At 40.3% G+C, this 27,451-nt stretch overlaps 3 protein-coding genes across 6 annotated transcripts in view; 1 reads left to right on the plus strand and 2 right to left on the minus strand.

Moving 5' to 3' along the window:
* glsb (glutaminase b) overlaps window positions 1-11,249 on the minus strand; it is a 43,391-nt gene extending 32,142 nt beyond the window's left edge. For all 4 annotated transcript variants that reach the window (XM_061692892.1, XM_061692891.1, XM_061692894.1 and 1 more), the window contains exons 1-2: window positions 10,839-11,249; window positions 96-192 (exon numbers count right to left, since the gene is read on the minus strand). In XM_061692892.1, the coding sequence (XP_061548876.1) occupies window positions 96-192; window positions 10,839-11,116 (375 nt within the window). In that variant the 5' untranslated portion in view covers window positions 11,117-11,249. The remainder of the gene's footprint in view (window positions 1-95; window positions 193-10,838) is intronic.
* Window positions 11,250-14,509: 3,260 nt separating this feature from the next.
* Window positions 14,510-17,333, plus strand: fkbp7 (FKBP prolyl isomerase 7). Its single transcript, XM_061692896.1, has 4 exons — window positions 14,510-14,741; window positions 15,388-15,539; window positions 16,103-16,230; window positions 16,303-17,333. Exons 1-4 carry the CDS (start codon window positions 14,539-14,541, stop codon window positions 16,462-16,464), a joined length of 645 nt encoding a protein of 214 aa, XP_061548880.1. The 5' UTR covers window positions 14,510-14,538; the 3' UTR covers window positions 16,465-17,333.
* On the minus strand, window positions 17,018-27,210 carry osgepl1 (O-sialoglycoprotein endopeptidase-like 1). Its single transcript, XM_061692895.1, has 7 exons — window positions 26,588-27,210; window positions 23,178-23,565; window positions 21,734-21,938; window positions 20,175-20,323; window positions 18,148-18,278; window positions 18,005-18,076; window positions 17,018-17,906 (listed from the first exon to the last, which is right to left on the minus strand). The coding sequence occupies exons 1-7, from the start codon at window positions 26,809-26,811 to the stop codon at window positions 17,825-17,827; spliced, it is 1,251 nt and encodes a 416-aa protein (XP_061548879.1). The 5' UTR covers window positions 26,812-27,210; the 3' UTR covers window positions 17,018-17,824.
* Between the last annotated feature and the right edge of the window lie 241 nt (window positions 27,211-27,451).

Consider the following 27,451-nt stretch of genomic DNA (forward strand, 5'->3'; position numbering starts at 1 on the left):
ACTGAAAACACCTGCCAAATTTGTTTACTTTTTGAGAATGAGAAAGTCCTCATAGTTTACTAGGCATAAGATGAACAGCAGTTAGTAGGACTTACAGTGAGGAATTTATGAGCTGGAATCGTTTCTTGACCTTCTGCGACAGTGTAGAAAAGTAAATCCTCCAGACTAGGCAGGATGCCGGCATTTCTTCTCCTAAATTAGAAAAAGATAGACGGTTTATTACTTTATTGGCAGTGTATATCTCATCTTGTTATCTTTCATCATATACATAACTTCACAATAAAAACACAATCTGGTTGACTGTTATGCAAACAACAGCTTGATGATAGTGAAAGCATCAAGTCTGAGCAATAATTGGGTCAATTCCAGTGCTAACACAGCGCTTATCTGTTTGCTGCTGATAATGTTAACAACCCAGCAAACGATAGCAGTGATACACACACTTATTCAAGACCTTTTTCAAATGATAACTCATAAAAACAGTTATTTTGGCATCTTCCATTACAGTAGCCATTTGGAGAGCAAAACTTGAAAGGAGACATGCATTTTTTCAACAATTTAAAACAGTTTCCAGTTTTATAACATGTCTGTGACATCCTTTCATCAAAATACTTCTGATAAAAAAAATTACACCACCCCTCTACTGCCATGACGACTAGGGGTGCAACGAGGTGAGTGTCTACTACCTTCAGAAGGTGAAAAGTGAGCGCCCGTAAAGACAGCAAAAGCACTGTTTTGCATTGTCTTGTATTTTGATAGTATTTTCACTCGTGGAGGCAGCACTTCATCTTCATCATATTGCACAGTTGATTCATCTTTATCGTCTTTACTCAAGTTCCAAGCTAAACAAAGAGAATTACAAGCTGTATATTTAAGCTAGTCCACTAGCTTAATGCTAACACACGACACAAAACACCACAGACAGGTCAACGAAGCTAACATCAAATTTGCGGTAATATAACCCTTGAGTAAGGGATATTTAAGCACAAACTGTGGCAGCAACACATGTAGACAGACAAAATAATTCTCACAGCCATGTATTCTGTATCATCTGCGAAAAACTAAAATTATTGCAGCTTACTGAGTCACTTAATTGTGAAACTCTTCTTGGTGCATTAAGAATGGCTTTATTGTACTGCCCCCTGGTGGCTAATACGACCACACCATAAGGAGAAGCACAAAGTCAACAGGCATTGAAGCATGAAATCACAATGCACAATTATTTTTGTTCTTTACATTTTAGCTATGTTATTATTTTAAGTTTTTATAAAGTGCAATAAATTACTAAAGTATAATAAGACCAAGCGTGAATTCCAGGGATTCTCTGGTCCTTAGCCATGCAGAGTTCTCTATAACGCTTGGATTAATAAAATCAACACTGTAGTCCCGTTCACACGCTGGTTGTGACACAGCAGCATATAGATGTCAGTAATGGAAGAAACACAGCTCACCACCCTTGATCTAAAGTAGGGTTTCTCAAACCTTTTGAGTCCAGGGTAAAAAATTTCCAACTCCCTCATAATCCTTACACCAATTAAACATAACTACCAAGTGTGTTCCTTTATACCATATGTATTAAAAATGTGCCCTATTTTTGAGAAAATAGTAATCATGTTACGAAAACAAGAAAAGTTTAAGAAAAAAAAAAAGATGTAAAGTTATGATAATAAAGTCAGATTTTTCCAAGATCAAGTCGTAATACAGTGGTGCCTTGAGATGAGATAGACCCGACTTAGGTGTTTTCCAAGATACAAGCCGTCAAACAGACGATGTTTTTGCCTAGACTTGCGAGAAAAAAAACTTGAGATACAAGCACTTTATGGTGGCAGTGAACTCTATTGAATTCACTTTACAACAAGCAACAGTTTGGCAGATAGTACTGAACGATTCAAAAAAGACAATCCCAGTTGAAGGTTACTGTCAAACTAAACATAAAACAAAGAGAATTACACATAACTTTGATTTAAAGTCTGCAAGATCAATGGTTCTCAGTGTGGTACAAGTACCACTAGTGGTACGTGGGGTCCCTCTAGTGGTATTCAAAATAATCACTGAATTAAATGTTCAAATTTACAGTGGCTTAGACTTTTAAAGCACAGTACAGTAAAAGTTCAGTTGTGTTAAACTTTTAAGTGTTATACATTTGCCTTATTTTTGATGAACACTTGGGCCTACTATGTCAATGTATATTTTTATCATTATGGTGATACTTGGAGAGTTAAGTGTTTTTTGAGGTGGCACTGGATGTAAAAAGTTTGAGAACAACTGCGCTAGATTAATGCTAACACATAATGGGAAATACCATAGATGGGCTAATGAAGAGTTATAACCCTTAAAGCAACAGATATTTGAAGACAAACGGTGGAGCAGCACACGTAGAAAGGTAATAACAATAGTCACAGGCATATATTCTTTATACTCCGTGAAGGACTAATATGCCTACCCTACTGAGGAGCTGAGCTGTCTCCATATAGTTTGTGCGTATATTATAGAGTAGGGGTGCAATGGTTTTTAAAACTGGTCCATACGGTTTGTTTTGACTTTTTCGGTTCGGTCCGCATGTGTTCTGTTCAGTTCAGCACGCGCAAATTCCCCCCCCCCCCAATATTTACTATTGAGGCAAAGTGTACAGTAGCGCTAATGCTAGCCAAGATGGCGGCATGCATGGCTGCACCGTCGCGCTGACTCCCACTCGAGTAGTTGATGAGGCAACACACACTATTTGTTTCATGCTCTTCCAGCAATGCAGCAGCCGATCATCTTGCAGTGGGGCACGTCCTGCTCAGTACTCGAGCGGGATTCATAATCATGCTGCAGTGGCATACAGCTCACCTCTTCCAGTGCACTTTTTGTACTATTTCCTTCTTTTTTATGCACTATAGGTTCTACGAACATTCGCTACGCCCAGCGGGAGCTGAAAGAGACTGGCAAATTGTACCAGATACCTGTTTTAAGTGCCTTTAATTACTCACATAACATCCCAGACAAATGCGACCCGGGTGTACCGGGGGGCTGTATCTCTCCAGCGCAAGATCGCGGGTGCATTAAACAGACGTCTAAGTCATTCATTTTATCCACCAGAGATCTTGCATTGAAGAGATTAAAAATCACAGGAAATTGCTGTTTATACAGACATGTCATCCTATGTGCACATACGGATGACTTATTTAATAACTTGAACTTTTATTTATGAGAGTAATGATTAGATCAGTGTTTTCTAACCTTTGTTGAGTCAAGGCATCCATTTTACATTTTAAAATTCTCACGATGAACCACCAAAAAAAATCATTAAAGTATTAATACTGAAATAATTATCTTGTCTCAATTTAGTCACAAATGTACTTAGTGTGAAATCTGTGCTTGTTTAGTTGAACAAAAAGTTATAGTTGAAGTTAATATTTGCAGGGACTCATAACTTATTCTGTTGTATGAAAGGCAACAGGTGGATACCAAGGTTTATTGTACTTTTTGCCATCCAATGGTATGTAATTGTTCTGCCTGTCACTAAATGCAGCTAGCATAGATAAACGAACAAATATTTCTGATTAATAACATTTGAATAATATTATTACAAAATATACAAGACTCATAATTGATTTTCTTACGAGTCAACGTATACCGAAATGAAAACCACAAAGCTGATATGAACCGAACTGTGGATTTTGTGGAACGTTCCACCCTTAGTATAGAGAGCTATTTTTCTTCATAAAAAATACAATACAAGTTACAAACAGGCTGGAAGGAGGCTGGAACACATTGATGGCATTCCCATTTATTTTGATCGGGAAAGATGATTTGAGATAAAAGTGTTTTAGGTTACTCGCATGGTCACGGAACAAATACAATTCAGGCACCACTGTGATTATCAAAGTAAAATTAAAGTAAAAGTTTAACAAGGGAAGAAAGTATATCTTAACAAGTGAATGTAAAATAAAATAAACTTCTGGAAAATACTATAAGTAAGTAAAATAATTAATAATTAATATCTGAGCTTTTAATTGGCCCAAAGCAAAGGTTGGTGACGAGTAACTGTTTTTAGCAAGGATGTTTGTTCTGTTGGTACTTGTGCCCATTTGTACGTTGCACTTTTTTTTTTTTCATTTTATTGCAATTATGCAGACACCCTAGCTGCAGCTTGTGGACTGCAGTTTGACAATTACTGATCTGAAATATACAGACTGGTGACAAATTGAACCAGATTAGCGATAAACAATGTATGACTACATTAAATTTAGTACTTCTGATCTAACAATGTGGCATATTAGCTATGCGACGCATTTCAAGTCCTCACAGCCTTTCCGTCTGAGCACTGCACAAGCGCGCCAACATCAAGGTAACTCTTTGTCCTTGAACATCCAAAGTGCTCTTGTGTACCTAATTCAACTTGAAAGCAATATTTACATGGCATCTGTCTACAAAAGCAGCAGAGGTAGCGAGTCAACAAACTCTGCTAATGCACGAGGAAAGCACTCAGCAAACTGATGTGTATGCGTATGCATGTGCGCACGTGTGTGTGTTTGTGTGCTGCACTTGGATATATAAGACGGTTCCTTTCCACTGAGGATATTTTTTTTTTTTTTTTACACCGTATCAGATGAACTGTAATAAATGCGCAAACATCACCAGCTGTTCAAGATGAGCATGCAGACAAGGCGTGAAAGCAGAGCGTCTCTGTTAAGTGCGTTTGTTTGTAGTACATCTACATCACAGGATTAACTTTAGGTGTGTGTTAAGGCTTCTTTATACTCGCGCGGACGGCGACCGCGCTGACGTCACTGCGGCTGTCCCACGCGTAGTTTGCCTTTATACTCTAGCGCAACCCACGCGCGCAGTTTTGAAAATGTACTGCAGTTCACCTCCAAGTCGGGGGTGTTGCTACGGCTGGTATTGGCTAGGACACCACAGGGTGGAGTTTCCTCTGCATTTTTTGGGCCATTTCCAGTCACCATTTTTACTTTACTTTCAGTAACAAGGAACAAAGCAAAAACAATGGCGACCGTGGAACAGTGTCTGCTAGAACAAATGGACCTAGATGACCAGATGATACGTTTAATTATGCTGCAAAATCGATCGAGAAGGCGGCGGCGTAGATGGTATGTAGAACCAAAGGGCACGCTGAGTACGTCATCAGAGCATGTGACTAAAACGGACCAATCACGAGAGATGATCTCCGCAGCGTTTGACCCTCCGCACCCCGGTCACCAGCTCCTTCCCTCAGGTAGGCGCTACCGATCAATGCAAACTAGAACGAGCAGACATTCCAACAGCTTCTTCCCTCTTGCGATCAACTTCTTAAACACCTGACCTACAATTCCATTACAACATGCTGGCAATTTTTTGACTTGAGTTCGTTGTCACATTTCTGTAGTTGTCTCGCCATGCTGCACTATTTGCATATACTGGCCACTCATGCCAGAGTACCATCTGCTCCATATGCACACTGATTGAGGAGTATCTGTAACATTTGCACAACCAACATTGTCCCAGATTATCGCACTACTCGTCACTTTAAACCGCATACACTCCTTGAAGTCTCAGCGCCCTTTGCACATTGGTCATTGCACCGGACTATTGCAATATTAGTCATTCGAACTGCTCTAAGTGCTAGAGGACTCTGCATCTTTTTGCACAATTGTCAAAAAAAAAAAAAAAACACACAAAAAAAAAAAAATTTACCGGCATTACCAGATAACTAGCAACCCTTTACTGCTCAGTGACTGTTTTCTTTTTTTGTCAATGTCTTTCTGTCTCCAAAGTGTTCTGTAAATTGACTGTCTGTTCTCGTACTAGAGCAGCTCCAACTACCGGAGACAAATTCCTTGTGTGTTTTTTGGACATACTTGGCAAATAAAGATGATTCTGATTCTGATATTGAAGTGTGCAAATTGTTATGGATAATAATTTTATGATATAAACTATCAATATAGGCAATTACAGTATAACGAATGTGTAAGGCGGCATCAATTATGTTTTTTCACTATTCATGTACATCAAGAGTTTACTGTATGTAGAATAAATGGAAAATTACAGTTCCCATCTTGAGGTACCTCTGTCTCATCCAAGATTGAGAGGTTTAAATTAGATTAATAGTTTTAAGATGCCGTTTTTGGAGATAGTTTAAGCAGCAGACTTGGTAGGCCGATCTTGACCTTCATTGATATATTGAGGCAAGATATGGAAATAGAAGCATCAGAGCACCAGACAGCCATGGAAAATCGGAAACTGTGTAGCTCCATCACAGAATAGTTCAAGGAAAACACGCAGTGTGCTCCTAGAAATAGTAGTAATACAGCTCCTGTTACATTCGTTTCTCAGGAACAGCAATATTGCCCCTGGGTCAAATTCATAATTATTATCTCCAAGTGTAAGAAAGGACAAAAAAAAAAAAAGAGTCCAAATATACATTGTGTAGATCTCATTATTAACTCTATTACTAAGTTATTAACTCTATTACTTAGCATTTCAATGAATATGGAGTGAACTACTTGCCGTTTTTAAATCCTGTATTGAAACACTTTTCTCTCAAAACACTCACAATTGAAACACCTCAGTTTGAGATGTTGATTTTTATTTTTATTATTGTTTTCTGACCTGCGACTGACTGGTGAACGGTTCAAGGTATAGTCCGCCTTTCCCCCAAAGTCAGCGGCATAGGCTCCAGCACCCCGTGACCCTGAACAGGATAAGTGGCGTTGAAAATCGATGGATAGAGTGCTTTCTACTATTTAAAAAAAAAATGTTTTTAACCTGTCTTATATCCCTGTTATTTAAGCTATTTACATGCATCGCTCCTTGTTGTGTTTTTATTTTCTGTTTACTTTATGCTATGTTAAGCCCTTTGGCCAACTCAGCTGTTCTTAAAGCACTATAAAAATAAAGTTGGATTGGATTGTAATTACCTCTCTAAGATCCTGGTTAAATGAGGATAATTATTCATTTTCATTTAAAATAAAGGCATCTTTTACATGTGCAAATTTATTACATTATACGAAGCCAAAAAGGAGATATCTCATAGCAACAAAAAAAACGAATTTAAAATGTTTTTACTTTAAAAATGGGTCAATGTGACTTGTAACATAACAGGAAGATTAATAGGTCCATTGTTAATATAATATAAACCATTAGCAGTGTTCTGGCTGTCTTCAAGTGTATGATTACTTTAAAATGTGTTTCAGACACAATCATTTGCACAAGCCACACTATGTAATACCAGATTAATAATCATTTTGTATGTTCAGTTACATACTCAGCAAATTAACACGAACACTGTCCAAACATATGTCAGCAGTGGCTTCTCCTTTCTATTTCTGTCTGTCATGCATCACATTATCAGGAGACCTGTTTTGATTCCTTAATCCTTCATAGTGGTGGTGGAGGCTGTTACACATTAGTCAGTTTACTCACAGCTTGAGGCCACCGAAGCTTCGTTGAGCTTCTTCACCCTACGGGTATGTTTGTTTCCAAAAATGGACACAGGCTAATGTGACCTAATAAATCAGTAAACACAAAAAAAGATAATCACAGAAATGAAACCAATGAGTTGGATAAATATGAAATAAATAAGGGGGGAAAAAAGCATATACATGGATGTTTAAATAAAGTGACCTCTATTAAATCCAATTAGCAGGTAAAATGCAAAATCTTGGTGCAGCTGCAAAAGGGGGACGAACTTCCAATTTTCTTCCATTTCAAATTACTGGAGCTCAAGTGTCATTTCAGGATTGGTTTATGCGTGATTGATATTTGACAGTGTCATAACTAATGTGTTGATTTTGCTCTTCCAGCTCCTAAGGCTCATATTTTATATTTATATAGCACGCCTCTGTGTTGCGTGTTATCTGTCCAGAAACGCATTACGTCCGAGCTAATCTACTATGTGAACTACAGTCTCAATTAACTTTCAAGATAGCTCACTGGGATTTTAAGTGGGTGTACCTATTTAGCCACTTGGCACCGTGTCCAGCATTAACTGTTGTGTCCTAAATACCACGTGTGCCCGTTTCCAACAAGCAGTACAGTTGGGTACACAATGACGTTCAAAACTGTAGCATGTGAGCTGAATCAAACTGAAACATTCGTTTTTCTGTTACTTCGCAAGCAGGCTTACAACTCTGTTCACAGAGCAAGATTTATATTAAAAAAAATAAAAATAAAAAAAATAAATAGACAGGCTGTACAATTATGATTCAAAAGGGTTGGTTATGTTCTAATGATGCCACAGTGATATGAAATTGTAAAAAATAAATTCCTTTTCCTCCAAATTAGGAGTCCAGCTACTGAATACTTTTAAAATCTAGTATTCTACCAATTATGCCATCGATTAAACGAATAACCAAATAAAAACAGATTTTAAACACAATAACGTACATGAGAGTTGCAGGTATTATTTTTGTCCACTTGGGGTCACCATCCTCACGTTATACTGTCGCATCTGTGAATGTGTCTGGCTTGAAAAAGCAGGGCCTGGGGCCTCGTGTACAAAGACTTGCGTGGATTTGGAAAACATGGCGTACGCTCAAATCCAGAAAACGTCGTACGCACAAAAATATTCAGATGTATGAAACTGCGTACTCATGAATCCAAGCACATTTCCTCCGTACATTCCAATCAACGTGGAAATGAGCGCACATGTTGGAGTAGCCGACTCCTCCCTGTCCACGCCCATATTTGAATATGCAAACCATATTTAAATGAACCCTGCACCTGAGATGCCGATCTCCGCATGATCAGAAAAAAAGGAAAATGAGCAAGGGAATGAAGAAAAATATTTTTTATGAATGTGAAGTTGCTCAGTGAAGTGGAGGCACGCAAGAAAATCTTCTTTGGCACGCTGTCCTCCGGTGTTAACACGCGAAAGAGGAGTGAATGGGACAGCGCGTGTGCGGCTGTCAATGCTGTGGAGACAGAATAGCGCGCACACGCTGAACTGAAAAAGAAGTGGTCAGACATTAAGGGGGATGTGAAGTGGAGGACAGCTGCCCACCGCCAAAGTGTGGCCAAAAAATGGCGGAAGAACCGCCGCAGAGGGGCTCACCCCGTTCGAGGAGAGAATCCCTGCGATCATGGGTGACGCTGCTCTGTCAGGGGTGATGGGAGGACGTGGCTGACTATGATCAGCCCACAGTGTTAATACCATGTATTTTTAGACCTTTTAGATTTTTATTTTTAGACATAACCAATATATTCATACAGTAACCTACACTCAGCCCTGTGAGATAAAGGTTCATGCGCAAATGTTCTATGTGTGGTATTTGTAAGATATTTTTGGAATTCAAATAGAAGCACATCCGCATATCAAAGAGGATATCAAAAACGTTGATATCTCTTTCAGGGACAACGTTGATAAAACGTTGTCCCTGAAACCAGTTCCACTTATCGATGCAAAATTAGGTGGACATGTCTATCAAAACCTGACATACAAAATCGTATCAAGGTCCAATGTCTAAAATGTCTGGTTTGAAGCAGCTATTTTGGTCGAATTCCAGGGCTCAACCTATGAGGAAATTTTGCCAAATATTAGCATGAGCATATTACCTATCCTATCATTTGCTATTAACATTAAATTGTTGCACAATGTGTTTGAGTGAGTGGTTATTTTGTGCAACCCACCAATGCTGTTTGTGTATGATCAGAATTATTTCCATAATTGCAAACACTGCTTTTACTGCACATTCCCATCTGCACCTTGGGCTGAGACACACCTTTTAAACAACATTGTAAGATGTTGTCATTTCACATACCACAAGGGCAATGTTTGCACACTAGAAAGAAGCTCGACCTACTTGTTGAGCAAGGTTGTAATCTAGTTGTAGCTCATTTCTGCAAGATTAAAATATTAAAAGGCAGCAAAGACAGTCAACAAGTAGAACTCTGTACTAAATTATTGCATTCATACGGGGCTAAAACCCAAGGAATTCTAATACAATACAGTATACAGTGTACAGGGAAGAAGAAGAAAAAAGTCAAATGTGAACATGAGGAAACTACATTTTTAATCGAGTCAATTTGACACGCAGCATAACAGGATGGTTAAGAAGTTTTAAACCATACTAGACACTATTGCAGGGGAAGGAAAACTATAAACAATCTACATAATCATCAGCAGACTGCTACCTATCCTTGAAAAAACAAGATAATGAACCGAAACAATAAAGGAGTTCATCAAGAGCAAGCAATGCAAGTTTGTAGACCGGCAGAGTCAATCTCTAAACTCAAACCCAATAGAGCATGCATTTATTTTACCTGCTTGCTAAACAGATTTGAGCGAGGTACTGTTCATTTTTTATATCTTTTTTAAATCTGGTTTCCAGATATTGTAATTAAACAATCTACTATTAAGTATTTTCATTGAGTGTAGCTTTTGACTTGCGTTTCTTGTGTATTCCCACCACCAGGTTACACCACTGCATAGACGTGCGCTTTTTTACCCGTTAACTACGCAATATATAATTTTAAATTACACAGACACACACTAGGAAGGGAAGGGACCAATTTACAGCAATTTACAGTCCAAATTCGTATGGCGTGTTTCCATTTTTGCACTCACCAACAAGAGCTATTTGTGCCATTACGACGTCATAGCTAGGTATTAGCAGTAGTCGCGCCACGCACATGTGTATTTGTGGTTTGAAGCTAAAGATCCATAAAATATGTTAAGTTCGCTTTCGGCGGCATATTACATGTACTTTTGGTTTCATTTCCTTTTGTTTAAAAACAAATAGCAAAAACACAAAAGGTGACGCCATAAACGCAACCTGTCGTTGAGCACCAGGAGGTCCGCACGCCAGCTAAGCTAAGGGGAGCCAAGATAGAGCCACTCCGCCTGGGAGCCGCCTTACTTGTCAGCGGCCGCTTCGAAGCAGTCGTCCTTCTTCTTCGCTTCGTCCAGCTTCAGTTCGCCCCCCGCCTTCACGCAGTAGTCACGGACGTGGCCGGACGCCGCCGCCGCCGGGTACGCCCCCCGGTACGCGGGGCCATGGAGGAGCTTGAGCCCGGCGGAAGAGGAGAAGGCGGCGCCCGAGCACCCGTGGCTGCTCGCTCGCCACCCGACGGAAAGACACTTGAGGTTAGCTTTAAACAACTCCTGGAGCGCTGTGGCGAGCCTAAACTGGAACATCTCAATCCCCGTCGGGCTGTTGGAGGAGACGCGATGCTTGGATTAAAAGTGGGTCCCGCGTTCAAACAGGTGACGTGATGAGAGGACACGAGTGAGAATGTCTCAGGCGATGACTCATAATACACCAGCGCGGATGTATAAATACAGGCACAGGGTCACGCCTTGCTCCGCTCCTATTGGTTAAATGATTGTGGCGTCTTATATGACGCTCCCTTGTTAGCGAGTGAGCGCGCGTAGTAGCAGCCGGCTATTCGTGGCATAACAGATGTGCTTAAGTAGCGGCCATGTTGGCAGGGGCGGCGTTCCTATCAAAGGCAATGCAATGACATTGAAATTAATTCGTAAGTTGCCAATTTCTCAACCAGTTTTAATGAAGTTTTCTTTTCTTGTCAATAACAAAGCGTGGTTCCATTAATCATAGCAAGTTGTCCAGGTCCTGAAGGAGCAGGTCAGCCCCAGACCATCAAACCACCACAACCATGTTTGACTGTTGGTATGGTGTTCTTTTTCTGAAATGCTGTGGTACATTTACATCAGATGTAATGAGACACATCTTCTAAAAAGCTCAACATTCATATCATCAGTCCATATAATATGCTCCCAAAAGTCTTGGGAATCATTCAGATGTTGTTGTTGGTTTTTTGGGGGGGGGGGGAGTAAGACGAGCCTCTGTTATTTTTGTTCAGCAGTAGTTTTCGCCATGGAACTCTGCCGTGGATGCCATTTTTGCCCAGTCTCTTCCTTATTGTTATATCATGAACACTGACATTTACCAAGGCAAGGGAGGCCTGTAGTTCTTTAGAAACTGTCCTGAGTTCCTTTGTGGCCTCCTGGATTAGTCATTGCTGTTCTCTTGGGGTAATCTTTGGAGGCTGGCCACTCCTGGAAAGGTTCACCACTGTTCTATTTTATTTCAGGATAATGGCTCTCCCTATGGTTTTCTGGAATCCGAAAGCTTTACAAATAGCTTTTATAACTGTTTCCAGACTAATGTCAATTACTTTATTTCTTGACTTTTCTGGAATTTCTTTGGATCATGTCATTTTTTTGCATCTTTTTTAGATGTTTAGTCTGTCTTGATTTTGTCTGGACAGATTCTGTTGAAGTTATTTCTTAATTGAACAGGTCTGGAGGTCATCAGGCTTGGGTGTGATTAGCGAAAATTAACCCAAAATTGTGATTAGCCACAATTAATAAATTATTTAACAAGGGAGGTAATTACTTTTTCACACAGGAACAGGTAACTTTGAATGAATGAAATCACCATTTAAAAACAGCATTTTAAGTTCACTGGGGTTATATTTGTCTGTTATTTACATTTGATTGATGATATTAAACATTAAAGTGGGGAAACAATGCAAAAATATAAGAATTTGAGAAGAATACTTTTTCATGGTACTGTATTTAATGTTCAAATTGACGAACATTATTGTTTCTTGAAAATATTCTGTCATTACAAATCTGATACCCGCAACACATTGGAACGACTAGGAATGTCGAGGAATACTTAAAAAACATCTGTTTGGAACATTCCACCGGTGAACAGGTTAATTGGAAACAAGTGAGTGTCATGATTGGGTACAAAAGGACCATCCACAAAAGGCTCACTTATTCACAAGCAAGGAATGGGCAAGGTTCACCACTTTGTAAAGAACTGTGTGAGCAAATAGTCCAGCAGTTTAAGAAAGACATTTCTCAACATACAATTGGAAGGAATTTAGGGATTTCCTCAACTGCAGACCATAATATCATCAAAATATTCTGAGAATCGGGAAAAATCTCTGCACGGACGTGCCACGGCCGAAAAGCAACATTGAACCCCCATGACCGTCAATCCCTTAGATTGCACTGCATTAAAAATTGGCAGCATTGTGTAGCAGGGGTGTCAAACTCATTTTTGTCCTGGGGCACACTGTAGTTATGGTTTCCCTTAGAGGGCTTTTATGACTGTAAAATGATATGAATGTATAATCTCCTCATGACATACAGACATTATTACATACAGTATACACCCCAAAAATGTATAGAAAACAAGTTTTTAACTATGCAGTCAAGGAAAACTATTTGTTAAACCGTTGTTCAATTTATTTTAAAAACTGGTTTGGTCACATAAAACGCTTGCAGTCTCAAAGGTATTCATTTTGGAACAGATTTTAGCAAGAAACATGGGCCACATAAAATGATGTGGTGGGCCGCATCTGGCACCCGGGCCTGGAGTTTGACACCTGTGGTGTAAAGAATATTGCCACGTGGGCTCAGGAACACTTCAGAAAACCGTTGTCAGTTAACTCAGTTGATCCCTACATCTACGAATGCAAGTTAAAACTCTACCATGCAAAGCGAAAGCCACATATCAACAACGCAGAGAAATGCCGCCGGCTTCTCTGGGCCCGAGCTCATCTGAGATGGACTGATGCAAAGTGGAAAAGTGTGCTGTGGTCTGATGAGTCCACATTTGAAATTGTTTTTCGAAATTATGGACATCACGTCCTCCGGGCCAAAGAGGAAAAGGACCATCTGGATTGTTATCAGCGCAAAGTTCAAAAGCCAGCATCTGTGATGGTACGGTTGTGTGTCAGTGCCCATGGCATGGGTAACTTGCACATCTGTGAAGGTACCATTGATGCTGCAAGGTACATACAGGTTTTGGAGCAACACAGCGTATGCTGCCATCCAAGAACTGTCTTTTTCAGCAAGACAATGCCAAGCCACATTCTGCACGTTACAACAGCGTGGCTTCGTAGTATAAGAGTGTGATTGAAAATGTGTGGCGTATTATGAGTCACAAAATACAACAAATGAGATTCCTGACTGTTGAGCAACTGAAATTGAACATCAAGCGAGAATGGGAAAGAATTCTACGTACAAAGCTTCAAAAGTTAGTGTCCTCAGTTCCATCCATCCATTTTCTGAGCCGCTTCTCTTCACGCGGTTCGCGGGAGTGTCCTCAGTTCCCAAATGTTTTTTGGGTGTTGTTAAATGGAAAGGTGATTCAACGCAGTGCTAAACATGCCCTGTCAAGCTCTTTTTTTGGTAATGTGTTCAGGCATTAAATTCAAAATAAGTGAATATTTGCGAAAAAAACACAGTACATTAAAGTTAATCACTTTGAACATCTTGTCTTTGTAGTGTATTCAATTGAATATAGGTTGTAAAGGATTTGCAAATCATTGTATTTTGTCTGTCTCATGTTTTACACAATGTCCCATTTTCATTGGAATTTGGGTTTGTAACGGGATGGATGGATAGATGTTCCACGACAGAAACCAACAAGCCTCACAGATCTTCGGTCTTACCTGACAGACGCAACTCTGGGCAAAGCATCACTTATTACGTGCTCCACCACGCCCTCTAGTGTCTAAACGCCAGAAGGATATAAGTTGCCACGACTGCAGCAGTTGGGCAAGCGTCGCTGCTCAAACATGTGGAAGTTGGTGAGCTACTACACCCTGTGCGTCTTTGTGTGCTCCCATCTCCGTTTGACGAGCGTTTGGGCGGACGATGAGGTCAAGATCGAAGTGGTGTACCAGCCCGAGACGTGCGAAAAGAGGAGCAAGAAGGGAGACCTGATGAACGTCCACTACGACGGCTTCCTCGCCAAAGATGGGTCGCAGTTCTACTGCAGGTCAGTGGGAAAACGTGTCTTACACCTCCTAGTCACAGAAATTAATGTTTCTTTTTCTTTGAAGGACTTTTAATTTATTTGTTTCTCCAATATTTCAATAATATTGCTAAAGTCCCCCTGGTGGAGATTTAACAAAATCCCATTACCGACCCAACAAAATTGTAACAAAATACTTCATGACACCAGTTTTTCTGGCATATTAGATCTTGAACAGGTGAATGAACCCGTTTACCTTCAGGAAGAAAAAAAAAGAAGCAGCAGCAGCGATGTCCAAGACATCACACCCCCTTTTCCACCAAAATGGCTGCTTCAAGCAAAAATGTCCGACTCTGTGTGCAATATCGGGTATAAGTCCTTGAGACTTTTTCATGCGTTTTGTTGTGATAGACATGTCCATCCAATTTCGTATCGATCGGCCAAACTTGCCTTGGCTTTTCCAACTGTACAGGGCGCACATCTGAGAATTCACCCTCAAAATGGCCATTTTGGCTGTGACTGAAAATGGCTGTGACTTCCTGTTCGATATTATTGGCCATTAAGACTTTTTTTTTCTTTGCGTCCTTGTGTGATAGACATGTCCACCCAATTTCGTGTTGATTGGTGAAAGTGGTCCATTTGATTTTTTTTTTTTCTTTTCCCATTTCAGCCGACACGACAAAGCCGGCCACCCGCAGTGGTTCATCCTGGGTGTGGGACAAGTCATCAAGGGCCTCGACATTGGGATGGTCAACATGTGCGCGGGAGAGAAGAGGAAAATAACCGTTCCATCGGCCTTGGCCTTTGGAGAGAAAGGCAAAGGTAGCCGGTTCGACGACACCGTCGCTCGTGTCTTTGTCCAATCACAGCCAAGAGCTTCTTTCATATTGTGTCTTTGCCTTACAGCTCACTCTCGCTGAGAAGAGTGCCTCGCTCCCCTTTCTCATCTCGCCGTGGCATGACTGTAAGCATGCACACAGGTTTTAAGGTTCTTTACTTCTGCTGTACGACTGCTCACTTCATTTACTTTGTGGCTTGAAAGCGCATGCCCTCTTTGTACCAGTCTGCATGCAAACCTCACGCATCTGTCAGTCAGTTTGACCTGAGGCTTGTTAAATCATCCCAAAAAAAGTCGTAAATAGAATAAAACCTCCCCCAAAATACATTTGTTGGATTGGTTTCTTAGAAACAGCAAATGTCCCTGGGTCAATCTCACCCTGTTTAGAGAGACAGAAACAGAATGAAAATTAAATTAACTTTCGTGGCATGTGTTTTTACTTGTGAATATGGCCCTTCATTACCAAACCACCAAATTACACAAACCCAGCTATTAGTGTACACGTCAATAAATATGTTTTTTAATCATAAGACCCCTTTAAATACAGGTCCTGTCCCACCCAATGCGACAGTGGTATTTGAGGTGGAACTCTTCTCCGTGTCCAGGGGTCCACGCAGCATGGAAGCTTTTGGACAAATAGATGCCGATAAAGACCGAAGTCTCACAAAGACCGAGGTAAGAACAATGACAGTATTACAAAATATTGGATCCATATGGGTTTGAAGCAACGTCCAATTGTATTTACAGATCAAAGAGTACTTGAAGCTGGAGTTTGAAAAAGACGGCAAGCCACGAGACGACTCCTTCTACGAGAAGATTATCACAGACATCTTCCGCAAGACCGACGGCGACAAAGACGGTATCATCAGTGCCAATGAGTACAACATTTATCAACATGATGAGCTCTAGTCCTTTCTACTTGTAGTATATTGAAGGAGTTATCATTTCTTCTCTGGCCCGTCACCCCCCCCCCCCCCCCCCCCCATTTTTTTTCATCTACAATGTGTTTTGGGGTCTGAAGGCACCGAAGTTTTAAAACTTTTTTTTTTTAATCTGTATCAACACAGAGGGTGCTTCATTTTGTACAACTGAAAATAATCTTTAATACCACGCGATCGAGGTGCTTTTATCAAGTTATCTATTGTGTTACATTTTGTTTCTAAGGAACAGCAATAATAAATGGACCCGGGAGTGTTTATCTAAAAGGGTCAGAAAACGGAAATAAAAATCCTTCAAAACACTGTTTTAAATTTTTTTTTAGGAACAACAAGCAGCTCCCTGGGTCATTGGAACAAATGACCCGGGTTATGCCTACTTATGCAAAACTGTTAGGCACAGAATAGACCCCCCTAAAACACCGTTTTGTTTGGTTTACAGGAAGGGCAAACATTTGACCCAGGGTGTGTCTATCCAAGTGTCATAAACAATAACACCCCCCCCCCCCCCCCCCAATATTGTTACTTTTGTGTCTCAGGAACAGCAATTATGTCGCAGGGTAAATCTGAACCAGTTGTGTTTAATTGTCCAAAAGTGTCAGAAATGGGGGAAACAAAATCCCAATAAACATGTTTTTATCTTGTATCATGTTTTTGCATTATTGTTAGCAGTGGCGTTAACAATGAACTCCACTACTAACCATTGTATTACAATTACTATATGTGAAATGGACCATTTACTATGTGAGAGTTGAGTCACTGATGGTGTAGTGGTACAGTGGTGGTGTAGTGGTACTCGCCTGACTTTGGTGCATGGGTTCAGTTCCCACTCAGTGACTGTGTGAATGTGAGTGCGAATGTTTGTCCGTGTCTATATGTGCCATGCGACTGACTGGCGACCAGTTCAGGGTGTAGTCGGCCTTTCACCCAAAGTCTGCTAGGATAGGCTCCAGCGCCCTGCGACCCTAACGAGGATAAGCGGTGTTCAAAATGGATCAATGGATGTTGAGGGTTAATTGGGGAAAAAGGTGACAGATGTTGGAATTGAACTGATTTCAAAATCTGCAGTTGAGATCTGTGTACATTTTAATGCAGTCAAGAAAGAGAAATCAAATAAAATCTGACAATTTGTGTTGAAATGACATCATGTCCCCATGTGGTTTGTAGAGTGAATCTGTCACGACAGGACAAACCTGGCAAACGTCCTTCAGATGTCATGATTTCCTCAAGTAACATCCCCTTAATTAAGAATTGTGTTTAAATCTATTTTTTGGGACATTTTATTTGAAGCCCTCTTATATCCACGCTATTGATCCTGGTGATGTTCTCATAGTCTATGAGATGTTCATCCGGATTGACGGCACCCTGATAGCCGCCGCCTTCACTTGTGACGTTAGGTCGACGCCCAGTGGTGCTCTACAACACAATATTTGATCTTAACTTAGTTTGGTATCCCGACTAAATCTGCATGACAAAAAAATCATGAATAATATTCTTTATGCGTGCGTACATACTTGGGTTCGTAAGTGACGTCCACGTTTGGATGTAGTACTCCCTTCCTTTCCCTGAGTCGCTCAACACCGTTCCTGATTACACAAGGAGACAAAGAGGTCAATAAAAAGCGACGTGTCAGTCCAAAGAAATTGTGGCAACGCACCACGCAATCATCACGCCGTTGTCGGTGCAGAATTTGGCAGGAGGACAGAGCAGGCGAAGGCCGGTTGCCTCGGCGATGACGCCCAGAGCTTTGCGGATGTACTGATTGCTCGCCACGCCTCCAGACACAACCTAGAGTACATCAAAGTTGAATAATGGGACTCCAGACAACTGTATACACAATTTTGACTTCCTTTTCAAATGGTCAATTTGGCCTGTGACATAACAGGGGGGGTTAAACTTTTGTTTTGTTAAATTATGTATTTTAAATTCATTCATTAACTCTTCTGTTACGTTGTGGGTTAAATTGCCTGTTTGAAAATCTAGGAGAAAAAGGATCAAACATTCTTCTGGTCTTTATTATTTTTAAATAAAAAAAACAATGTTTATAAACTTTTTTTGCAGTATGTGATATTTTAAATTTATTTCAAAACCTTGTGTTCTGAGTATTCTGCTGGCCTTATTTTTTTTCTTTTTAATGTTTAGAAAAAGAACATTTTAAACATAAATAAATAATGTATTATACATTGTATTATAAAATAATCTAATATTTTTTTAAAGACAAAAACAAATAAAGTAAATATATTTGTAATATTTAGGAGTATTTGGATTTGTTGTTGTAGAGACAGTCGTCCAAAGGGTTGACGGTTCGAATCCCCACTGTCCAAGTGTCCTTGCAAGACACTGAACCCCAAATTGCTCCCACTGAGCCTGGCAGCGCTTGCATGGTAGCAGGCGCTCATTGGTGTATGAAGGTGTGGGTGAATGCGTGAGCACCTGTAAAACGCTTTGCGCACCGTGATAGTGTAGTTCAGTGGTTCCTAAACTTTCTCTGCTGGGCCCCCCTTTGGTTCATAAGAAATTTTTGCCTCCCCTCTCAAAATGAATAAACAAACAGCACATACATACACATTTGGTTTATTTCACACGTAATTGTTACAAACCTTAACGTTTTTTAAAACAATAAAAGTGAACTGCCAAAAACTGCAGGTTCTAATAAGTATAACTGTTTTCAAGCACCTTAACTGTGTACTTCTGTTCAGTGTAACAGGTTTCTTTTTTTTTTTTTTTTTTTTTATATTCAACATTGCTATTAATGCAATTTTTTTCATTCATTTATCCCGTGACCCCCACTTTGGGAACCACTGGTGAAGTTAAAGAGTTATATAAGTACAATTCATTTACCCATTCGCATTACATATATACTGTACATCCATCCATACATCCATCCATTTTCCGTACCGCTTATCCTCATGCATGTTTTTGGGATGTGGGAAGAAACCGGAGTGCCCGGAGAAAACCCACGCAGGCACGGGGAGAACATGCAAACTCCACACAGGCGGGGCCGGGGATTGAACCCCGGTCCTCAGAACTGTGAGGCAGACGCTCTGACGGTCACCGTGCCGCCATCTTTAAATACATCATCTTAAAAATAGCTTTTTAAAAAATAAATACAAAAATAAAAAGCTGTAATACTTAGAATAAATAAATATACTTCTGTTCAATTTAAAATGAAGCAAATATTCTAGCAGTTAAATCCTTTTTTTCCCCGTGGAATTTCAAAATTTAAAACCGTGCATTTGACCCACAACATGACACGAAAGTTAATTTATTTTCATCAAATAATTTCTGGAATGGGCAGCACGGTGACCGAATGGTTAGCACATCTGCCACACAGTTCTGTGGTCCCGGGTTCAAATTCGGCCTCCCTGTGTGGAGTTTACACGTTCTCCCAGTGCCTGCGTGAGTTTTCTCCGGGTACTCCGATTTCCTCCCACATTCCAAAAACATGCATGGTAGGTTAAATGAAGACTCTAAATTGTCTGTAGGCATGAATGTGAATGGTTGTTTGTCTATATGTGCCCTACGATTGGGCACATAGGGTTCAGGGTGTACCCCGGCTGTCACCCAGAGTCAGTTAAGATAGGCGCCAGCACACCCGCAACCCTACTGATGATAAGCGGTTTGGAAAATGAATGGATGGAATTTCTGGAGTTGGTCATGTTGGAGAGTGACACACACACTCACCAGTGTGGGCGTGAGCGAGGGCAGCAGTCCATTGGCCTTACAGAACAAGATGGCGCGATGCGTCCGCTTGGCCAGATGACACGCGACCGTGTGTTGTGTCGCTGCTGCTATGTCGTTCACGCAGGAGAGCAGAGTTCCACGTTCAATACCTGCGGACGAAGGCACATTGGTGCATGGTTCCTACAGACTAATATGACAGACATGTCCACCCAATTTTGTATTGGTTGGTGATAATATTGACTGGGACAAAATTATTTTAACTTTTCAAGAAGCACTGCTGAGTACATACATTTTCCCCAGGATACACACGCTCACTTTTCTGTTGAACGTGCTCCGGAGGTACATTAGTAAATGTAAAAAGAAAATAAATAATTTAATTTAAAATCAAAATGTAGAATAACAGTAAAACTACTTATTTCTCAGAAAATCAGTAGCCACTTCTCTGCTCTTCTACTATACCCTAGTATTTATTTCACAAATTGTAGACACAGTAACTCTTGTAACTGATTTCAAACATTCATTCAAGACAGTGTTAAGTCGCCATACCCTCACTGACTGCTCACACCAACAACGTGAGGGGGAGGGGTTGTGTCACATTTCATGCACTGACCGCTCAAAAAAAACTAAACGACAACTCCCCCCAAAAAATAAAATAGCTGATGGAATGTTTCAGCAGTTTTTAAAACCGCAGTCCAGTGGAGCTCTGCTATTCGCGGCGGGTAGGGACCAGGCCAGACCGAATGGCAAAAATCCTTGAAAATAATTGACACTCATTATAAATGGCATAAAAAAGTGGGGGCTTGGGTAAAAAAAAAAAAAAAAAAAAACATGAATAAGCAGGGGTGTCCATGAAAAACGGCAGATAAGTTACCCAAAAAAATTGTAAATAGTTGAATCTGCAAATGCCAAAAAACAAATATGTGGGGGTCCACTGTATACCCTGAAACTGGTAACAGGCCCATGCCTACCTGCAGCTATTGACCATTTTTTAAATCAAGTATTCTACCGACTATCGCATCAATTAATCATGGAATCAAGGTTTGAAGCTTCAAGGCAGAGATTTTGCTACAAGTACTCTTTTGTAATCAAACAACCATCATTTCTCAATTATAACAACCACGCCATATTTTCATGATTTTTGCCTGAAAAACATTGTACGCAAATATAACAAGCACCCAAATTTTACCCAAACCTTACTCTCTCAGACAACTCAAAAATCAACTTTATTCAAAGTTTTACTCAAAGAAATTTCATTATTCATTATATATTATTATATTATCAAAAGGGGCGTGTTGTGTCTATTTATATCTGCGGTGTCCCCCTTGCTCACAAGATGGAAGCATGATGTGTAGCAATCGCGTTGGCGGGACGAAATATTTGTACATATTTGCTTGTACTCCTGTGCAATAAGCACTCGGAAAATTTGAGCTTTCTTAAAAGAGAAAAACTGGGTGTTACAATTGAGAAATTAAGGTATTCAGATTATGCTATTAATAGTTTCAGCCCTAGACACAACTGAGACAGGTTTTTTTTGGGGGGGGGGCGGGGTGTCCTCATACCTTCCTCTGCTTCTTTTTTCTCTATGGTCATGTTAACTTGATTTCGTAGCCCGGCAAAAGAGAAGCAGCAGTCGTACGTTTGTCCCATGGGCGTCTTGAAAGGAAACCTCATCCGGTCGCCGTCCTTAGCCAGCAGCTCTATGGCCTGTCCTCCGCTCAGCGTGGAGCAACGCGGGTGCTTGATGAGTGACAGACGTCTTGCCACCTGAACAACACAGAAACATCAGTCAAACACATTAGATGGTGTAGGTAATATAGCTTCATAATTAAGCTTCGCCAATCTATCTAGGACAGTGATTTCCAACCTTCATGGAAACAATCTCACGGTACACCAACAAACAAAAATGTCACAAAAAATGAATACATTAATTACTGTATGCAAGGTGAGATTCACACCCTAATCTTTGTTCTACTCAAAAGACGTTCAGATCTGAAATCCAAAACGATGCAACGCTGCCATCTTGTAGCATCGGTTCATCATTACAGTAAAGTAGCAGCTTGAATTTCACAGACAAGCTGGGTGATACCCTCTTCCACGCCTACCCGTTGGAAACAATTCTTGACGAATATATTCGACAGTGACAGTATAGTAATCCCATGCTATATCTTGGCTCATTTATTGCGGATTCAGTGCATTACAGATCTTTTGTTGTTGATAAGTGTAGTGCAGTTACTCACCTGTGTATTTTTGGTTCAGTTACCATTGCTGGCTATTTGACTATAATGTGGTAACAAAGACTCGCATAAGGCCAAATAGGCTCTTTTAGTTTGTAGAAAAAGAAACCTTACTGAGAAATTTCCACTCGAACATTTGGTAGGTCACCAAGTTGCTTAGTACTGCAGTGAACATGATAGGAATAGCACTGTTCAACACAAGCCACGGTGAGTTTCATGAAATAAATTTACAAATACCAACCTAGCCTGACGTAAAGTATAGCTAATGCACACACTCATAATATGAAATAAATGCAAGTACAGAGCAAAGTTTAGCTTGATTTTCTAGAACCTGTAGTTAAAAAAATCATTGCAGTGATTTCAGTGAAGCAGCAGCAAGCGCCATGATTTGCACTCTCTACAACGCCGTGCCCGTCACTGTGTGGCACATTGCCTAATGGTTTAGCCAGCAAATCAGCCATTCGCATGGGTTGACTTAGGCATGTGCTTGTGTTGAGTGTGTGGATGATGGGGACCCCAAGTGGACAAATAAATACATGCACCTCTCTAAAGTATCATATTATCACATTGAATAGCATATAGACAACTTTAAAATGTATACAGTATAAATATAACGGTAATTGGTCACTACTTTGTAGATTTCATCTATTGCAGGTGTTTTCTTGACGGTAACCCCTGCAATGAACGAGGGGCTACTGTAAATGGTTAGATTCCAGTTGATGAATATAAACGTCCATTCACGGGCGTGAATGACTTAAAAGAGTCTTACCTTATCTAGAGCATCACCTGGAGCTTCGTCCAGAGTGCGACCCAGCTGAATGAAATCGTCCACGCCGCGAGCCACGGCGAGCAGCGAGTGACCGCCCGACACCAGCAGCACCAGGAAGGGGAAGGAAACAGCATGGAGCATGCGGATGGTCAGGGCGTGGGCCTCCATGTGGTGGACGGGGATGAAGGGCGTGCAGTGCCGCCTCACAAAACTCTGGCTGAACTCCAAACCCACGGCCAAGCTCAGGGCCAGGCCCGGCTTGACAGTGGCGGCCACGGCCGACAGCTGAGCCGGGTCCACGCCACTCTGGTCCAACGCCTCCTGGACTACGCGCTCGATGTGTTCCCTGTGGAGCTGCTGGGCCACAACGGGGATGATGCCGCCAGTCCTACGTTGGGAGAGTCACAGTTTTTTCGGGGACGGCACAGAGGTTGGGAATCACTGCTGTTCCTCTACCTTGCTGTTTCTAGAGAAGGTGTGCTCGATTTGTTTACCCAGCTGCCCAGGTATGATATTAACACAGTGGTGCTTTGACTTACGAGTTCCATCCATTCCGTGACCAACAGAAATGAATGGAAATGACATCAATCCATTCCAGCCCTCTGCCCCCCAAATGTTTTTAAAATGTGATTTCTAATGAGGAAAAGAGGACTATATGGTTTTGTATTGTATAAAAATGTACTATAATAACGTAATTAAACAGAATGTAATGGATCAAAAACTTGTTCAATAAGCTGTACAATATGGACAAAATTCATTCATTCATTTTCCCCACCACTTTGCCTCAGTAGGGTCATGGTCGTGCTGGAGTCTATCCCAACTGAATCTGGGCGAGAGGCGGGGTACACCTTGAACTGGTCACCAGCCAATTGCAGGGCACATAAACAACCGTTCGCACTCACATTCACAACTACAAGCAATTTAGAGTCTTCAATTAACCTACCGTGCATGTTTTTGGGATGTGGGAGGAAACCGGAGTACCTAGTGAAAACCCACACAGGCACGGGGAAAACATGCAAACCCCACACAGGCGAGATCGGATTTGAACAAGGGTCCTCAGAACTGTGAGGCAGATGTGCTAACCAGTCGTTCACCGTGCCGCCATGGACACAATTTTATACCCCAATATACTGCAGGTAATTTTGTATCCCGATAACGATATTTATCCTGGTGTAATATCTTTCCTTAAAATTACATTCAATACATTTAAATTTTTCACATGTTCTTCATTTATTTATAATTCATATTTTATATAGACCACACAATTGAAAGAGTACAAGATTTGTAAAAATAAAATACAACACAAATATCCCGTAGCCAAATAAATAAGTAAAGTGCAAAGAATTAAAATAAATACAACACAGTGCTTCCAGCAATATTCAAGTACAGTGACATGAAAAAGTATGTGGTGGATGTGGTCATTGAAAATGAACTCAGCTTTCCATAAAATGTGATTAGCCACAGTTAATTCGGGATTTAACAAGGGGGGAATTTACTTTAACACACAGGACCAGGTAGCTTTGAATAGATTTTTTTCCCTTAATAAACAAAATTACTGTTAAAAAACTGCATTTTATGTTTACATGGGTTATCCTTGTCTTATATTTACATTTGTTTAATTATCTTACACATTAAGGTGGGGAAACTTTGCAAAATAATAAGAATTTGAGAACAGGGGCAGATACATTTTTTACAGCACTGCATGCCCACCATTTATTCAGTAAAAGTATTACTAAGAGAAGAAAAATAAATAACATGATTCCCTGCAAGGTAGAGATAACAATATAAACAATAGGAGATTAGATCGTATGATTGTATACGATACATATCACTATATCCCGCAGAGCTCGAATGATAAATCAGTGGGTATTATACTGCTCCTTCTGGTGTGTGTGCCTTGACCACCAGGGGGCAGGATAATCAGACACATCCTGTATACAGGAAGAGGACGGTCACAACTGCTCAGTAGGCTGCAGTAATATTAGTTGTTTTTCGCAGGGTATAATATTCTCTGCGAAAAACAATAATAATACAATACTCACAGGTATATTGTTATGAATATACCTGTGAGCTTTTTAATATTGTCTGTCTCCATGTGTTGCTTCAATTTGTGCTCAAATATAAGTTGTTTGAAGGTTTATAATGACCATAATATTGATGCTAATTTTATTAGCCTGTCTATGATGTTTCCCAATATGTGTTAGCAATAAGCTATCAGACCTTTGGAGGACAGGAATGTGGTTCGTGTAAATACACAATGTGTAATTATTTTTGTTTTGTGTTTCATTTTATAGTCAGCTTCAACTGAGACTGCCAAAATACAATTGGAAGCAAGCACTTGGCCTGTCTTTTCCCCACACTCGCAACTCAAGACAAAAAAAACACTGGCCGAGTGACAGCTCGAATCACAAAATCGGTGAAATCTGGTGACTCGAAGTTGAAGCACACTGTATTATTAGTTTGTATTTTGTGCAAACATTTGTGGCCATAAATTAGTATTCCGTGTGCATGTTACAACTAATTCGTGGACACAAATTAGTAGTATTTCCCAACCCTCCATGTGATGTTGGGGTCGTTGTAGTAGTATCTATAGATATGTTACTTCGTCCAGAAAAACGGTTGCCATTTTCTTACCATTTCGCTGTGCCGGAAATAGGGTATGTGAATTTAGGGGAAGTCCACCAAAATTGCGTTTTCTCATTGTTTCACACAAAGTAATGCTTGTTCTTTTTCAGATTATGTTATTGGGATATCCCTTTACCACTTCATTTTTACGTTTTTCAATTCAGTTGAGATTTTCTGTGCTTCTGAGAAAGATGAAAATGTTCCTCAATTTCAGCGTCGAAAATCACACATTCATAGGATTCGTCCACGATAGAACCCTACATGTCCTTGATTCACTATTATTATTCCTGTTCAAAGTAATTCTAGCGATGCAATTGCTCTCAGTTCGACCCTAAAAATGAGATCGCTCGAGCAGACGCCATTGAAAAATCTGAAAATGGCCTGTTTAAACATCTAATAAAACGAACATCCGGGCATTTTTCTACCAAAGAGTCAAGGTTTCGGTCATGCTTCCTAATGATTTGCTCTGATTACTGGGCAGAAGATTTTGGTAAATTTGTGACGTAAAAGTGGCACAAAATCCTTAATTCTTATCTGATATTTAAAACTAGGGCTCATTTTATTCGTGTAATACTCTTCTATCTAATGATATCCTCGATACATTTGTTACAAAGGTATTTTGAACATTTGAGTACCATACCTAGTATCTGTTACAGCGCTCATGTATAATACTGTTTGTCACATTATGTAAATTGTTTCAGTGACTAAAGATTTTTTTTTTTGTTAAAGGGTCTTTAACTCTCATGGCATTGGAATGACAGGTGAACAGGTGGTCCTACTCCTACCTGAGGTGGACCTCTTTCTGGGAGTGAAGGGACTCTCCCAGTATCGCGCCCGTCTCGCTGAGGACGGCGGCTGCGGTGTCGTCGCAGCTCGTCTCGATGCCCAAAACCAGCTGGGAGGAGCAGGAGTCGGAGGAGCTTTTCCCCATGGCAGCGTCGCCATACCGATGCCGTTTAAATGACAGCAGCAACCTCTGGATGAGCCTATTCACTTTGGAAGGGAACATGCTATTTGCTAACGGATATTTACAATGACTTTAAATGGACAAGTGACTGCGGAAGACTCCATCTAACAAGACGGTTTAATAATAATAATTTTTTTAAAAATAGTTTGATTCACTAATAACAGAAAGTCCTCTTCTCCTTCGTTTCATGTCATGCCATGCACGTAAAATTGGTTACCACCACCTACCGGCCCGGAGTATCTAGTGAGCGCAACGTTACATTTGTTCCATTACTGCAAATAGTTACGTGTTGTGAATAAATACGACATGAAATTAAAAGAACTATTAGTACAATATTACGGAGCCCCCAGGTGCAATATAACGTAACGCGTTACAAAGTAACCTAGAACAGCAAATATTAGAAGAAGAGTATTTTTTCTAAAGCGTAAATAGTTCGATGACTTTGCGGCCACAGTTGTGTCACATGTAAATAATTTCGTGCATCCACAAAAATGCCGAAAGGTTTTAAACAAGAAATAATGTTGACCAAAAAAAAACCCAATACATCAACAAAAACAGCACATAAATTGTGTAATTATTAGCATGAAAAAAATTACAAAAGTAGTCGTTCAAACGTTATGAGTCAAATTTAAGTTATTTCCGTTTTTGGGGGGGGGGGGGACACGTTAGTCAGCTGCACTGA

This window comes from Phycodurus eques, chromosome 12 (assembly GCF_024500275.1).
Source record: "Phycodurus eques isolate BA_2022a chromosome 12, UOR_Pequ_1.1, whole genome shotgun sequence".
Lineage (NCBI taxonomy): Eukaryota > Metazoa > Chordata > Actinopteri > Syngnathiformes > Syngnathidae > Phycodurus > Phycodurus eques.